Here is a 16,191-nt window from a genome sequence, read left to right on the forward strand (position 1 = left end):
CAAAACAGTCAAGGTTGAGACCTAAATTCAATTGACATTCTCTAGCAACAGTTGAAGCCAGCTGTTCAGGCTTTGTTCTGACAAATCTATTAAGAACGGAAGGAAATGTTAGTCCTATTATGTGCAAAGTTAGAAGATTTAAATCCCCAAAAATCTTGCAGTTGTAATTACCGCAAAATGTAAGTGTTGACAAAATGGTGAAGATAAAGGCAGATCACATTTTGGACTTACAGCATTCATAATTTTCTCCCTGCTCCCAGTTACAGTGTTAATTTATAACAGAAAATTCGAATAAGGTGTTATAAACACTGAAGCAATGGCTTGTTCCTGAATTGATTTGTGGTCTTTATGTTGGTGTCATTCACACCCCAATGCCAATATGTTAAATGTTACCCCAAAGAAGTAAGTTGTCCTCTTTTGATTTGCATCCCTATTAAATACATACAACACAATAAAAAAGTAATGACGAGGAGAGAGAGAACATTTTATTTCTGTAAAAACCCGGCTTTAAATTGACTAGTCGGACCTAATCCACATTAGGCTTATAGAAAAGCAGAACCAACATCACGTGGTCTGCAGTACACAAACTGACTTTATATTCTGGCTAAATTATGGAGCAAAACTCTGAACCAATTCTTAAAATATCAAGCAGAAAGAAGAAACCTTGACATTCTTTTTATTTTGCTACAAACCCAAGTAAGCCAGCTTTTTTTCCTCAAAATTTTAATTTCAAATTGCTCAAATCAGGTTGATAAAAACATAGATCTAATCTTTAGAAATCCTCAATGCAACAGAAGTACTGTTTTAGCTTCTTTGTTACAACCTCAAAACAGTCATGTTCATCAGTTTGTTAGCCCAAAACGTTTTAATTTTTTACTTGACAGTAAAGCCATCAGGAAGCCAGATTAAGAAAATTTTTCACAAGTTTGGCGTAAACTATAAATTAATTATAGTCCTGTCGCTTAGGTCATTTGTTAAATTGGGAAGCTGCACAGAAACCTAAACGATTTTGTGACTTGGGGCCAAAATACAAACTGCAATGGCTTTCAGTCTAGCTATGAGCCAAAGAATATATAGAAAGACATCAAAACTCTTATGTGGATCAGTGTAGTTTTAACACAATGCGACTGGCTGTGGTGTAAATGTAACCTTTTGTCTTCCTCTCTGGTATGTGTGAAGTGGGAGAGAAAAGAAAGAATTCAAGCTGTGGTCAATCAGGCTTTTCTTGAACAAAAAGAAATCACAGCAAATGGGGGGGAAAAAAAAGTTCTAAGAGCCAGAGGATTCATGGGCTAAACAACAAAACAAATTCATTCAACCCAATGATGTTTCCTGGTGAACATCACCCGTTTTACAGCACCTGAACCTTTTTCTGTTGCTTTTAGATGCATCTCTCACTCTCCCACCGGCCTGTACAGGCAAATGACAACTAAACAACAGCCAAACTCCCGCAGTTCGATTCAGAGAGTTCTTGAAGCAAATCAATGAGGGCGTCTCGACCCCAGATTCGGGGGAAAAGAGGTCATTAGAAGAGGGAGGATGGGAGTGGGCCCAGGTTTCTTGGCCTTTTAGTTGGCTTTGGCGCGGAGCTGCGCCCTCTTGCCCGTCACAGCCTGGAAGCCAGTCTTGATGCTAGCGACGGAGCAGCGGGAGTGGCACGTCTCGCACTGCAGAAAGTAAAGACGAGTGTCCTTCTGCAAGATGGTCTCTGGGGAGCGGCAGGTGTGACATGTCACGTATTCCTCTGCAGGAAGGAAAATAATGAAAAAAATAAATAAAACAACATTTAGGACTTCAGGTCACATAGAGCTTCATTAAACAAGACAAGAAACTGACTAGGAGGTAAATACTAAGGGGTGCTGTGGTGGCGCAGAGGTCAAGCACAACACACATAAGGAGGCTTTAGTTCTCGATGAGGCCGTCCCAGGTTCGATTCCCGGCCTGGCGACCTGTGCTGCATGTCTTCTCTCTCTCTTTACCTACTTTACCGTCTTAGAACTTTCAAATAAAGGCCAGTAGAGCCAAAAACAGACAACCTTGAGACTACATTACCCATAATCCAATACCACAGTAGCTTCACAGTTTCTTACATTTGTAAATGAAATACAATTCAAGTTAGTTCAATAGTAAATAGAGGCGCTTCCGACTTACTGATATATCTTCTCAACACATTTTCTATCTGTTTCTGTTGAAATCTGCCTTTGATCACAAGTTGGTTGTTTCCATCTATAGAGCCGCTGTTCACAGACAAAAAGATACAAATGGTTATTAAGTCCACATAAACACACCAGTGTCTGTTAAGAATTTTTAACAAGATGAACACCACATGCCTTGTTCCCAGCTCAGCCAGCAGAAAAGCGAGGAGATGTTTAGGCTGACGATGCAACCTGGGAGGAAGAAGGAAGAAGCATGAGGCCTCTCATGGGATGTTCACCAGCCTGGGTCAGTGAGGTAAAAACGACGAGGACGGTTGTTGTGACTCACAGTTTACAGATATCTGTGAAGTTGACAAAGGACGTTTTCTTGGTTCCCACTCGAACCACCTGAGGGGGCTTCATCACAAACTTCCTCTTCTCCCCAGCCACCATGTCAGGGTTTTTCTCCCTCATGATGTTGAAAACTCTGTTTAGGAGCTGGGATAAAAAAACAAAGCAAAAAAAAAAAAAAAAACACCTCAAACATTTGTTCATAAGCATCATAACAGCTGTTTTTTAACTTGGAGTAGAGAACTGGTTTCTGGGTTTAGTTCCGTCCTTTTCCTAGAAAATAAACCCACCGAGTGAGTGAGAGGTTGCAGTCATTAAGACTGCGTAATTTGACTTGGTTTTCTCCATGGAAGGCATTTCAAATACTTCTGCTTTTATTTGTGTCTCTTTCTTAGACATTACTCAGAAAGAAGCTGACGGAAATAATGTTGCTACTGACTGCACGTACCCCTTACGTTCATCTTTCCAGTAGAAGGTATTCGATAGGAAATGTTTCTGCACAGGCCTGTCACGGTAACAAATTTTGTCAGACGATAAATCGTCCCAAAAGTTACTGCGGTAAACGATAATATTGTTGTTTCGAGACTATTTTAATGGAATCGTAATGCAGAATCACACTCTCAAAGATTAATAAGCTTTAAATTCTAATTAACATTTAACCACTGAAACTGGAAGACATTTCAAATAGCCGAAATAAGCAAAACAATTATTATAAAGTCTCTGTAGATAAAATTGTCTGTCAAAAAAAAAAAAAAAACAGCTAGATGGGCCCAACACAAAAAACTGAAGTCTTGTCATCAAATTTTTGGTAGAAAGACAGAAAAAAAATACTTTTAATTAATTTACTCCTTATTGTGACATGCCTCTTTATGCACGTCTTTCATGGAATGAGTATGTGAACCCAGGTTATTTTTCTTTAACCTCCTCGCTCAGCACTTTTACCTTCAGCTGCGTTTTTCTTTTCTAGGCGGTGCTGCGTGTACTCAACTTCTTTTTGTGTCTCTTAGAAAGTACGGCACATCCGGCGCTTCTGCTTTTAGCTGGGAGCCGATGCTGCCATCATCTAGCCACACTATTTGATTGTCCTGCCACGCTCTTCTGCGTTTCATCTCAGCGTTCAGTTGTCTGCAGCGTTCATACTGAGCCTGATTTGGGAGGCGCTCCTCCCCGCTGCTGCAACATGTTTGCTTTGAAGGAAGGGATTGATGCTAAGCCCACTGAAGCAATCGCCTGTGTCGTCTAGCTCCTGTGCCGTCTTACCTCGTCATACGTGTAGTCTCTTTCCGTGCCAGCCCACGCTGGACCCGTGGAGGAAATGAACGAAATTCCGTCATTATTCTTGCTCTCGTCGTCTTCCAGAGCTGCAGACACAATGTGCAAACCTTGTAACACCGAGCAGCCTGCTTTACATCTTCATAACTGAAGGAAAGCTGCTGCCGTCTGTACCATCGTCTTTTTCCAAAGCCTCTCCCTCGTCGAAGTCGACTTTCTTCGACTTCTTTTTTTTGCTGGGAAGCATCAAATCTAGGTTGTCCTCCTCCGGCGCCTCAGTTTGCTCCCCTTCAATTTTCAGCTCCTGGTTTTTAAATCAGTGAGAAGTAAAACTTAAGTTAAATGCAGAGCGAAAATAAGTAAACATTTATTTTAAAAAAAAGAAGGAAAGAAAAAGGAGGAGATAAAAAGCAGTTTATTAGTGACTGACCTTTAATCCTTCTTCTATATCGTTCTCCACCCCAAAATTCTTCTTCGGTTTCTTCTTCTTTTTCTTCTGGTTGAAGAAGTTCAGGTCGTTCAAATCATCAGATAGTTCTAGAATGAGAAACAAACCCAGCTAAAAAAAACAAAACAGCCAAATCTATGTTTCATGAAGAGAACTGTTACATACAGCTGTGAAACGTAAAGCAACCTTCTTTCAAACCTTTTTTCCTGCCTTCGTCTTCATCTATATCCACCTCCTTGTCCTCCCCGACCTCTGGCTCGGCTTCCTTGACTTCCACCTCTTTCGCCTCTTCTCCTCCCACGCCCTCTCCTCCTTCCTCGTCCAGCATGAAGGGCTTCTTCTTTTTCTTCTTCTTCTTGGTCATGTTGGGGTCGAAAATCATCTGAAAAGTGGAGGGGACCCAAATTAGGCACAAAAAAATCTTGGGATTTCGAGTTTTCATGCCTTTGACTATCAATGTGAAAGTGAGCGGGGCTACACCCATCATTACCTTGTTACATGAAACTTTATTACAAATATCCTTAGTATTTCAGACTTTAATTTCCAGAGCTAATTTTTTAAAGAACATTTTTATGGCATAAATAATGAAGTTGAGTATTTATAACCGGCAGATATTTCTGATCAGTCTTAAAAGTACAGACTCTACAAAAACAAGAGAGACGAACAGACGTTTGAATGAATTGAAAGATGGACAGGCAGTTAGCTGCTGGATGGAGGGACGTATGAATAGAACAATAAATGACGAACAGATGGGCGGATGGAGAGATGAATAAACAGGTAGACGAGTCGCCAGAGGGATGGATGAGAAAACGAACCCGTAAAAGTTTTAAGACTGTGTCACAATCTAGAGCTAAAGGCAACAAGAAAGCGTTAAGCGGCAAGAATGTAAAGGCAACATGTTACTGACTCAGTTTGGACCCAGTGGGTTAACAGCTGGTTCATTGATTTTGTCTGTTTCAGTCGAGCCAAACTGAGCTACATCTGTGTAGCTGTTAGAAATGAACGGCTAGCAGCGCCGCTTCTGCTTAGCTAGCCTCTTTACCCGCTCAGTTTGAGCGACACAGTGGCAACGACACGGCGGATTCATTAGCTAAAACTAATACTAGTCACCCACTCGGTGCGATAAACCCCAGCGCAGCATCGCATTCCCCTGCTTTTTCTCTTTATTATTATTATTTCTTAAGGCAAACACGAGTCTGACTAGCAGGCCCTCTGCTAGCCCACTTTGCGCCAGCCATGTGTGAGCTGCCGCGGACAGGGAGGGGAGCAACATTGCCGAGGCCCAAAGTCATCGATAAGGACCGATAAATCAACCATCTGATTCCTGCGAGGCTCCCGCCCCGACACTGACTGAAGACCGAGCGGTCTGGGCTCTCTTACCTCGTCTCCCGACATGTTTGCGGTCTGAACGACAGAAAATGTAGTCAACTTTTCTTATCCCTTGATCACTTCCACACGTCTGCTCAGGGATATTTCTTGCATCAGCGCTGGGCATCGATGCGCATGTGCGAAGTCGCCAAACCCTGACGTCACGGCAAGAGAGCGAGAGAGAGAGAGAGAGAGAGGAGCGTTCAAGATCAAAATGTTACACCGCACTCCTGTGTGTTTAGGATTTGATCGTTGTCGGGTCAGCAGAGCTATGTGTAAAAAAGATAAATAGATTTATGGACGGATGGGATTGATTTACCTTCCGTTTCCCTGTGGTGAATATTGGCATTTCCAGACAATTACTTTGTGTATGCATCTGTCCATCAGTTCATACAAAACAAAAATCCCATCCATCCATCCGTCCATCTTTGCAGTCGCTGGGTCAGCAGCCTAAGAAGGGAGGCCCAGAGTTCCCTCTCCCAGCCACTTGTTCCAGCTCCTCTGAGGAAATCCCAAGGCGTTCCCAGGCCAGCAGTGAAACGTGGTCCCCAGCGTGTCCTGGGTCTTCCCCAGGGCCTCCTCCTGGTTGGAAGTGCCCAGAACGCCTCACCTCAGAGGCGTCCAGGAAACATCCTAACCCAGGGGTGGGCAACTCCAGGCCTCGAGGGCCGGTCTCCTGCAACTTTTAGATGCGTCTCTACTTCAACACACCTGAGTCAAATAATGAGGTCATTAGCAGGACTCTGGAGAACTTGACTGCACTTAGGAGGTGATTCAGCTGTTGGATTCAAGTGTGTTGGACCAAGGAGACATCTAAGAGCTGCAGGACACCGGCCCTCGAGGACCAGGATTGCCCACCCCTGTGACCTAACCAGTTCCCTGAGCCACCTCAACTTTCTCCTTACGACATGAAGGAGCAGCGGCTCTACTCTGAGTCCGTCCCGGATGACTGAGCTCCTCACCCTATCTCTAAGAGAGAGCCCAGACACCCTACGGTTAAAACTAATTCCGGCTGATTGTAGCCTTGACCTCATTCTTTCGGTCATGACCCAAAACCCATGATCATAAATAAGGGTAGAAACATAGACTGACTGGTAAATCGATTGCTTTGCTTTTTGGCTCAGCTCTCTCTTCACCACGACAGACCGGTACAGCGCCCGCTGCACTGCAGACGCTGCGCCAATCCGCCTCTGGAGCGGGAGATCGACAGATGAAAGAGAAAAAAATATATTTTTCTTTTTTTTTAAATAAATGTTTGCTTTCCAAACATTGTACTTCATATAAAACTCAATAGGCCCAAATCATGTGAGTTGTATTATATTAATATTTTTATGAATATAAGCAATATTCAAGTATTTGAAAAACATGACATTACAGTCGACTTCCTTGGCCTTAATATAGTCATTGGCTCAAGGAAATATTAAACCCACAATACATCAGTTCTTACCCACTGACAAATAAGACTACCTATACTATAATTCACATTAGTAAAATAATTTCTCTTTAGTGATCGGGCACCAAAACTGGCTCCAGCCCAGGACCCACATCCTTGAAAATCCGGCCCTGAGTTTGACATGGTGATCTGGTTAACAGTAAAAATTAAACTTAAGTTAATTTCTGTTACTGTGTACAAATACTTCTTCCCTCTAATTTTCCAAACAGGATCCAATAGTACAAATTTGTTAAAGTAGTGCCAGCACAGGTGTGGGGAACATCCATCCATCCATCCATTTTCTGTTCACCCTTGTCCCTAATGGGGTCGGGAGGGTTGCTGGTGCCCATCTCCAGCTACGTTCCGGGCGAGAGGCGGGGTACACCCTGGACAGGCCGCCAGTCTGTCGCAGGGCAACACAGAGACATACAGGACAAACAACCATGCACACACACACTCACACCTAGGGAGAATTTAGAGAAACCAATTGACCTGACAGTCATGTTTTTGGACTGTGGGAGGAAGCCGGAGTACCCGGAGAGAACCCACGCATGCACAGGGAGAACATGCAAACTCCATGCAGAAAGACCCCGGCCGGGAATCGAACCCAGGACCTTCTAGCTGCAAGGCAACAGTGCTACCAACTGCGCCACTGTGCAGCCGTGTGGGGAACATATGGCACTTAATAAAAGCAATAAATTATGGCATAAAATCAGTAAGTTTTTGGTGTCAAAAATTTCCAAAGAACCCAATAAACTGATCATTTCTTTTAGAAACAATGAATCATGAAACGCTCTAAAGTGTTTGTATAAGTGATGTTCCATTAAAGAGGCATTCATTCAGTTACCCAAGAACAAACTATGTGTAATCATTTTAAATACCAAAAACAAAATGACTTAAGTTCGGGTAAACCCTAAAATATTATCGCTACTTGTACAAGAGGTTGATTTTAGACTTTTCTTGCACTTTGACAATCTTCAGGTCTTTTCCAGTTCGCACAGAATTGACCTCTGGTTGCCTCACGTGGGCGGAAACATTCCTTTATTCAAGCTTCAAAATGACAGGCAAAAAAAGGGGTGACAGCGGGAAGAGATGCAGCCTTACAATTGGAAAGTTTCAGGTTTGATTCCAACTTCCTCCTGCTATGCACATATTGCCACTGGGCAAGACACTCGATCCCGAGCTTACCACTGATTTATATAAATGTGTGTGTGAATAAATGTGGTCCATTAACCATTCAGTGGTGTTTATTTAGCCATATTCTGCAACCAGGGAGATTTATTTCTTCTCTATTTTAGGTATTAGATGACTGTGACAATTGACAAGAGATTAATCTTCCACAACAGTGAAGGAATTGTAAACTTTTAATGATTCTGCAAATAATATTTTCATCTGGATAAATAAAACATAGAAATGCAAACATGCTTTCCCATCTGTCCTTGTGTTTTTTTATTCTTTTGTATGTAAAAAGAAAAAGAAAGAAAAAAGAAGTCGTGACTAAAAAAAGAGATTCCTTTAAGCTCCAAAATGCAGATGTTGTGGATCGACTAATCAGAACTTCCATCTCGATGCAACCAATAACGTGTGACAATAGTTTATTATAACTATTATTATTATTTTTTTTAACAATATACAATTTGAAACAAAACCCTTATGAGAAGGACAAAGACAGACAGAGCAGGATGAAAAGTGTTAGGTTTAACATCTCTCGTCTCAAGCCGTGCGGTGTGATCTGTATCGTGACTTCCCTTCTCTCTGCATGCTTCACACGACCTCAGCCGAAACCTCGCGACACAGTATATGAAAAAGAGGTACATTTGAGATATTTACACCAAATAACGAGAACCACTGGCGAGGACGCCTTCTGGGGCTAAAAACGATGACAGGAGGTAAAGAGGAGGGTCAGAGCCCCGCAGCTTTAGACAAAATAAAGAGGTTACGGTTCTTGCAAACCCACACACAGATTCTGGAGAATCCTTGCCCACTGCATGCTTCTAGTTTAGGAGTAATAATAATAGTAATAAAAAAAATAACCCAAAACAAAGCAAAGGGAGTTAAGGAAACAAAACATAATCAGGGAGTGAGCAACACAAATGCAAACGTTGGAACAAGATCTTTATGGATTTAGCTTCTGTGAAAATTCTCCTATCAGCCTGAGATGTTCTGAACATCTTGGCACGCCAATCAAACGCTGCTTCCAATGAAATGGCTGCACATGGTTACGGGACAGTTAAGTTTTTTTTTGTTGTTGTTGTTTCTTAAATCAAGGGTAAAAACAACCAGGTGACACTGAGATCCGACCTTCTCAGTAGGAACCAAGCGGCCCCGGGTTCTCACGTACCTTTAGGGGTCAAAATAACAATAATAAAAAATAAAAAAAAAAAGAGAGGGGGAAAAAAAAAGTACAGCATTGTTGCTTAATTGTAGTGTTACACAACGTCAACTCTCCTCAGACACACAGAAAACACTCAACATCCGATCAGTTCATTCTATCCAATTCCTCGTTGTTCCTTCCTCTTCCCCCACCAATCAGACGCAGGTTCGATGTGATGGGATGCTGCGTTTACATCGCTTCTGCCCAGCGCTGCAGGTCCTCCATGTCGTCCTCGTCTTCTTCTTTCTTGGCTACGAGGTAAAATAAAAAAATAATAATAAAAAAAAAAATTAGGCATATGAAAACCAGCTCTATTGTTCAAAGTTGCAGCTTGAGACGTGACTGCAACAATTCTGTACGGTCTCTGGAAGTTTTCAATTCTTTCCAGATTTTCTTGCATTGGAATCAGCATTTTATCCCGTCACTGGGATCTTAATAGGAAAGAACAACGATGAGTCCTCCGATGGCTTTTGAATATTTGAAAAGGGTACACGGACTCAGCCCCCCCTTTAACACTGACACCCCTAAATAAAATCCAGTGCAATGATAAACGACGGGAGACATCAGACGAACAGAAACGGTTTCCTTTCTAGATTTGAAGCCGGACGAACAAGCCTGAATCATAACCGTATTTAACTAAAGATTAAATAAAAGAAGCCTCACCAGGTTTAGAAGGTAATGAAGTAGAAGGCACGTTGGGGAGGGGCGCGTTCTCCGGTCCACCAATCTCCAGCAGGTTTTTGTCCAGCTCCTCTTGTTCCAGCTCGTCCAGCTCCGCCAGCAGCTCATCCTTACAAACGGGATCAACAGCAAAGATTAAAACCAACGCCGCCTCCCGCCAGGTCGCATGAGATTTAATCCAAAAGTTAAATCAAACACGGAAAAAGGGTGAAAGTGAGCGCAACGGCAGCGTTTCAAAAAACAGAGCATCAAACTGAGATTCAACCTGGTTCTCAAACAGGGAAATCTAGGATGAAAATCCTGAATCAGGATTCTTCGGGTCAGCTCACTGAGAAAGAACCCATTCAGAGCATCCCGGTGACTGAATACCTTCAGCTATGTTGAATTACTCTATGAATCAGCGCGTTTATATTCAAGGCCAAACCGAGACAGAGCAACGCCACAAGAAACAGGGTTCAACTCCGTTCGGCGCCGTGTTGGCTGGTGAAACGGTTCCCTCCGAGTTCTGCTTCACCGGCTGAGCCGACTCACCTCGTCAAACTCCTCTCCGAACCCAACGGGTTTAGAAATGGCGTCGGAGATCTCCTGAGCCAGCTCCTGCTGCTCGGTAATGTCCTGCATCAGGTCGTCCACCTTGTCGATGTCCCTGATGCGACGACAAGAAAAGGAGGTCCGTTCACAAAAAGGTAAAAGAAAAAAAGAGAAAAAACCCCCCACAAAATAAAATTTTGATTTGGTGGGAATAACAATAACAGCTCATCTCATTTCATCTCAGAAGTAATTCGTTAATTAGGCCATGAATCGCTGCGTGTTCTCTTACATGTTTTCATGGGCAGACTTCATGGCCTTGGCGGCGAAGCCCATGTTTTTGAGCACTTCTGTGTTGGTGTTGGCGTTTTCCAGCGCCTCCCTCTGGAACTCGATGGTTGACAGCGTGCCGTCGATCTGGGCCAGCTGCTTCTCGTACCGCTTCTTTCTTTTCAAAGCCTGCAGCGCCGCTGAGGGCAAACAGAGCGCAGAGAGGCGTCAGGATCAGCAGGGGCACACACACGGATACACGACCAGTTCTCAGGTGGTAGAATCATTTATTCCCAGAGAAGTTTTGCTTAGACAACCTAAAAAGGCATTTTAATTTAATTTTTTTTTATGAAGCAGCCTCTGATTGGGCTTCTGTTTTTTTTTTAAATATCAATATATGGGGCGTGCTGTGGTGGCGCAGGGGGTTAGCACGCCCCACGTTTGGAGGCCTTAGTCCTCGACGTGGACGTCGCGGGTTCGACTCTCGGTCCCGACGACCTTTGCCGCATGTCTTCCCTCCTTCCTGTCTGCCTACTGTAGAAAAAATACGAGCCACTAGCGCCGCAAAAACTCTTTGTGAAATTTGCAAATTTGTGACTAATTATTGCTATCTGTGCTAAGGATCTGTTCAAAAGTGAGTTTATTTTATTCCCGTCATTGCTTGTCACACCTCTACTTGTTATTAACTTTTTCATGCGTGTTCTGACTGTAAATAGAAGCAACTTCTCATTTATTAAGAGCAACTCATGATCTACCTTCCTTGACCGGGATGTTCTCTTGTCTTGTCCGATTTTGACAAGAGCTACAGAGAAACAGGTCTTTATTTTGTCACATTAGGTCTATGTCCAGATGACTAATTATATGCTTTCAGATGCTGTGATTTAATTTTGTGCAAAGTATAAATTTCCTTTAGAAGATTTTTTTTTTCTAAATGTGGGAGTTCCCACATGTAGTAAATGCATTGAAATGTTGACCTTTTTCAATATTTCCAGTGTGAAATATACTTAAAACATAATGTCATTTTTAGAAGGTTTGTGTGGCACTTGTGGCCTTTCTTCGCAGTATTCAAACAACAAATGGCCATTACCTATAAATTGGGCGCAGTACCTCACCATGCCATTCTGGTATTATTATCTTCTGATTGTTGGCTTTTAGTCACTGTACACTGTATCTGGTCTATCAATAAAAAGAAACAACACCACTACCGAAGCTTTACCTGAAGCCAAATGTACCCAATTAGAATAGAAAGGACATCTTGAAGAAATCGAGACAGATATTTGTGTAGTAAAATTGAAGTCAGTTTCTACTTTAGACTTCATGGAAAAGTACCCATCCATCCATCCATTGTCTGTTCACCCTTGTCCCTAATGGGGTCGGGAGGGTTGCTGGTGCCTATCTCCAGCTACGTTCCAGGCGGGAGGCGGGGTTCACCCTGGACAGGTCGCCAGTCTGTCGCAGGGCAACACAGAGACATACAGGACAAACAACCATTCACACACAACACACACCCCTAGGGAGAATTTAGATAGACCAATTAACCTAACAGTCATGTTTTTGGACTGTGGGAGGAAGCCGGAGTACCCGGAGAGAACCCACGCATGCACAGGGAGAACATGCAAACTCCATGCAGAAAGACCCCGGCCGGGAATCGAACCCAGGACCTTCTTGCTGCAAGGCAACAGTGCTACCAACTGCGCCACTGTGCAGCCCTGGAAAAGTACCACAAAAAAAAAAAAAGAAACTTAATCTCTTCCTGCCAACAGACACGTACTTAATGAAAGATTTTCCTTCATCTGGTTACAGATTAGTTCTTGCTGGCTTTTCTTCTTTTGTGGATTTCCCTCAACGTAAGGTAAGTACATCTTGTACTTACTCACAATGGGTGGATTTTACTTTAGTACATGGACTGAGGTCAGTTTTGGTGTGAACTTGTATACTGCTTTTGCCGGTGTTTAACATCATGCCGAGTCATTATTTTAGACGATAAGGTGAGTCAACAACACATGAAACCTCCGTAACTCTTGTGATGATCTCACCTGACACTTTATACATTAGACATTCTTTGTTCACCACTATTGACAGGATTTTTTTTTTTATTGTAGAGTTCAGTTCCAGTGAAGGTTTTAAAATCTAGATAATAAATGTTAAATCATCATGTTACACATCTTTGTTCTAAACACAGAGAAACTGTGGTGTTTTCATTCAAGAGAGTAATACCAGTCGGTTCCTAGAGGTGATGCTCTATAGCCTGCTTTCTGACCCAAACTCTTAGGATTACTAGAACCTAAATGAGTCAGAATCTAAAAATATAGTGTGTTCCTATGTTTAGCCCGGAGTCGTAAAAAGGACAAACAGGAAAATATGAAGTACTCTCACACACAGTATTACAACACCTGTACGTCATCCTGGGCTGAGTCATGGTGTCAACCTTTGTTGAGCCGGAGCAGGAAATAATTACAATGGAGGCCAAGCACTGAAAGTACTCAGGCAGGCCGGCCGGCGCAGGTACCTTTTCATTTCACTCAGAACAAATGTTAACCCGCTACAACTCCTCCTATTGTCAGGTAGAAACATCAGGATGAACAACTGTGCTGTTTCTATTATGCATTTCTCCCAAATGCGAGCGTTCCTTTAACAATCATCTTGACAATAAAATGTTAATGAGCCAGTGGAATTCAGCATGATGAGAGACAAATAAATCCGTCAGCCAGATATTAGAATCAGTCAGTTTTAGATGGATAAATTTTGATCAGTGATGCGCAGCTAGAATGCTGAAAAAATTTATTTTATTTTATTTATTTATTTTATTATTTATTTATTAAATTTATTTTATCCCAGTTATTTATTTTAGTGCAGTTTAATTAATGCACTAAAACCTTTTCTTGGTTGCACTAACCAACAGGATGTTATTTAATGCACTAGTTTCTTAAATAAAAATCTGATTCAGATTCGATACATTACATCTGAATACTTAAAAAGGGGTAAGTTGACCATCTCCAACGTATAACTACATTTCACAATAGAGTAGAAACAGCATTTATCGTCTTGCAAAGGAAAAATTGAGGTGTAACAGCATGATCATGATCAAATGTGAACCTTGAAGACGATGGTAAAAGTTTTTGGTTTATTAAGTTTTTTGCGCCAAGCCTCCTGTGGGTTAGCAACAGAAGTGAGCCAGTGGTGAAGACGAACGTCGTCCAGCCAACTCGCGATAAATTTGTACTTACCCATGATAGACGAAAAAAAAAAAATAATAATAATAAAAAATAACTAGCTAGCTAACAAAGCTATATTAGCCGTTAGCTAAGGAGTTAGCGCTAGCTTCTACCGCCTCGAGAACTCGCAGAACGCAGTGCAGATGTGCGCGCGCACAAACTCAAACTCAATGTCCCACGAGACAAAAAAAAAAACAAAAAACCGACATATATGAAATTAAATAGTCAAAATGTAAGACCTGGAATTCATGTAAAGGCCAGCTCACATTTTCTCCACATTCATGCTTTAATTAAAGATACATGAATTTCAGACTTTTTAAGTTCCTGGTTCACGCAAGAGTTCTTAAGATAAGACAAATCTATAAACAAATAATAATACTATAATGCATAAGGCATTATAGTATTATTATTTGTTTATAATAATAATAATACTATAATGCATAAGGCATTATAGTATTATAATGCATGAAAATAATTGTGACGCAATTTTTGCCACTTAGGGCTTTAATGCCTTTATCATTCTCATAGCTTTTTTTGTTTTGTTAGACCAAAAATACTTTAAGATTTTACTTTTGCAGGTCATAAGGGAAGACAAAGTCCTTCCATATTGGGAAATGTCTGGTCTTATGAATTATTAACACCCTAAGTGTTAATAATAACAAACCAATAACAATAGTAATAATACTATAATGCATAAGGCTAACATGAAAGCACATGTGTTTCTGTTGCTAAAAATCTTTGACGCAAGTGTGACTTAATGTTACACAATATTGCCATCATTATTAATTTTCAATAGTCGGATTTTTGTCCTTGCTTTCAGATACTTTCAAGGTTACCTATGTCAAAATAAAATGAGAGGGTCTTTATAACAGTGTGCGTAGAAGGTAGAGGTGTTGATCCGGGTGGAAACACGCCCACCTCCCTGACAGCTCTCGACCTTTGCCCTTAGATTTCGTGTCCTCATGAGCAATCTATAAGGAACACCTTTGACCATTTTTTCCGGATTTTAAAAAGCCACTCGCTAATTCACCGCAAATATCATCACAGGGTTATGTTGAGAGATGAGTCGACATGGATGTTAAGTGGAAAAAAAATTATGAACTCAACATAAATAAATAAAAAAATACCAGCCTGTCAGTTAATCAGCTTTCCTGGGTGTCGACCTCAGAAAATAAAGCCAGCCAACATTTACGATGGCGACGTATAAGTTAGCCAATAATGCTAACGTGCTGGCTAACGTTTGACTTGTGTTGGTTGACCTGATATTTCACCACGAGGAGTCAGATAGTAGATGGAAATAACACCGTTGTCTCACCTCTCTTGTTTTTCGTGCCGTTTTTCTTTGCGATCTGCAGCTCCTGTTCGATCTTTTTCTCCAAAAATTCCTGTTTCTTCGTTAGCATCTCCTCCGTCTCACGGAGTTTCTGGATCGCCTCCTGTGCGCTCGGTCCCTTTCCCCCTTTTCCACCTCCTCCAAATATCTTGCCGAACAACGACATGTCTAGGCTGCTACAGGACCCTCGCTGTAAAAATGGCTAAATAAAGCAGAGCGTTGGAGAAACCCAGGCTCTGGAAAGGCCACCTCGCTAAAACCTACCCGACACTTCGCCCAACCTGGAAGGATTGTTGATGTTTTTCTACTTCCTGGATAAGGCCCGATGACGTCTGTTGCTAGACAACAGTAGTGGGCGTCGCCTCTGGTCTCTCTTGCTCCCTCTGCTGGATAATTATCGCAACTGCTAAACAGACAAAAAGGTACACACGGTACCTTGAAGACGCATTCACAGTAGAAAAGTGAAATTAAACCTTTATTCACGTTAAACATTTCATGCGGAGAAGACACAATGACGCTTCCGTGAAAAAATAAATAAATAAAACATAAAGAGTTTAAATGAAAAGAAAAAAATATCTTTATATAAAAAAAATCTTTATATAAATATACATGTGCAAGACAACACAAATATAAGAAATATAAGCGTAATTGGGATACTATATGACAGATTTAAGCAAAGTACAGCATAATTGTTAAGAGAAAGATACATGATGTTAAACAGTTTTGTACATCTATATTGGTTTGAAGGCATGTGAACATCTATTCCTACGTGAATTCATATTCA

General features: G+C 41.6%; 2 protein-coding genes across 2 annotated transcripts; both read right to left on the minus strand.

Annotated features, from left to right (window-relative positions):
* Window positions 1-463: 463 nt before the first annotated feature.
* Window positions 464-5,727, minus strand: eif2s2 (eukaryotic translation initiation factor 2, subunit 2 beta). Its single transcript, XM_028021899.1, has 9 exons — window positions 5,587-5,727; window positions 4,405-4,588; window positions 4,189-4,295; window positions 3,933-4,062; window positions 3,747-3,847; window positions 2,485-2,633; window positions 2,331-2,387; window positions 2,152-2,237; window positions 464-1,744 (listed from the first exon to the last, which is right to left on the minus strand). The coding sequence occupies exons 1-9, from the start codon at window positions 5,599-5,601 to the stop codon at window positions 1,569-1,571; spliced, it is 1,005 nt and encodes a 334-aa protein (XP_027877700.1). The 5' UTR covers window positions 5,602-5,727; the 3' UTR covers window positions 464-1,568.
* Window positions 5,728-8,352: 2,625 nt separating this feature from the next.
* Window positions 8,353-15,729, minus strand: LOC114149372 (charged multivesicular body protein 4b). Its single transcript, XM_028025219.1, has 5 exons — window positions 15,390-15,729; window positions 10,882-11,059; window positions 10,593-10,707; window positions 10,044-10,170; window positions 8,353-9,631 (listed from the first exon to the last, which is right to left on the minus strand). Exons 1-5 carry the CDS (start codon window positions 15,571-15,573, stop codon window positions 9,570-9,572), a joined length of 666 nt encoding a protein of 221 aa, XP_027881020.1. The 5' UTR covers window positions 15,574-15,729; the 3' UTR covers window positions 8,353-9,569.
* Window positions 15,730-16,191: the final 462 nt, after the last annotated feature.

Source organism: Xiphophorus couchianus, chromosome 1, assembly GCF_001444195.1.
Source record: "Xiphophorus couchianus chromosome 1, X_couchianus-1.0, whole genome shotgun sequence".
Lineage (NCBI taxonomy): Eukaryota > Metazoa > Chordata > Actinopteri > Cyprinodontiformes > Poeciliidae > Xiphophorus > Xiphophorus couchianus.

Bases quoted from the DNA above. Each gene is read 5' to 3' on its own strand.
- LOC114149372 (XM_028025219.1), bottom strand. From the start codon at position 15,573: ATGTCGTTGTTCGGCAAGATATTTGGAGGAGGTGGAAAAGGGGGAAAG. The intron at 11,060-15,389 runs GTGAGACAACGG...GTTTGCCCTCAG, and splicing joins CGGCACGAAAAACAAGAGAG to CGGCGCTGCAGGCTTTGAAA. The intron at 10,708-10,881 runs GTAAGAGAACAC...TCGTCGCATCAG, and splicing joins AAGTCTGCCCATGAAAACAT to GGACATCGACAAGGTGGACG.
- eif2s2 (XM_028021899.1), bottom strand. The intron at 4,296-4,404 runs GTTTGAAAGAAG...TTCTCATTCTAG, and splicing joins AGACGAAGGCAGGAAAAAAG to AACTATCTGATGATTTGAAC. The intron at 2,238-2,330 runs GCATGTGGTGTT...GTCTGTGAACAG, and splicing joins CTGGCTGAGCTGGGAACAAG to CGGCTCTATAGATGGAAACA.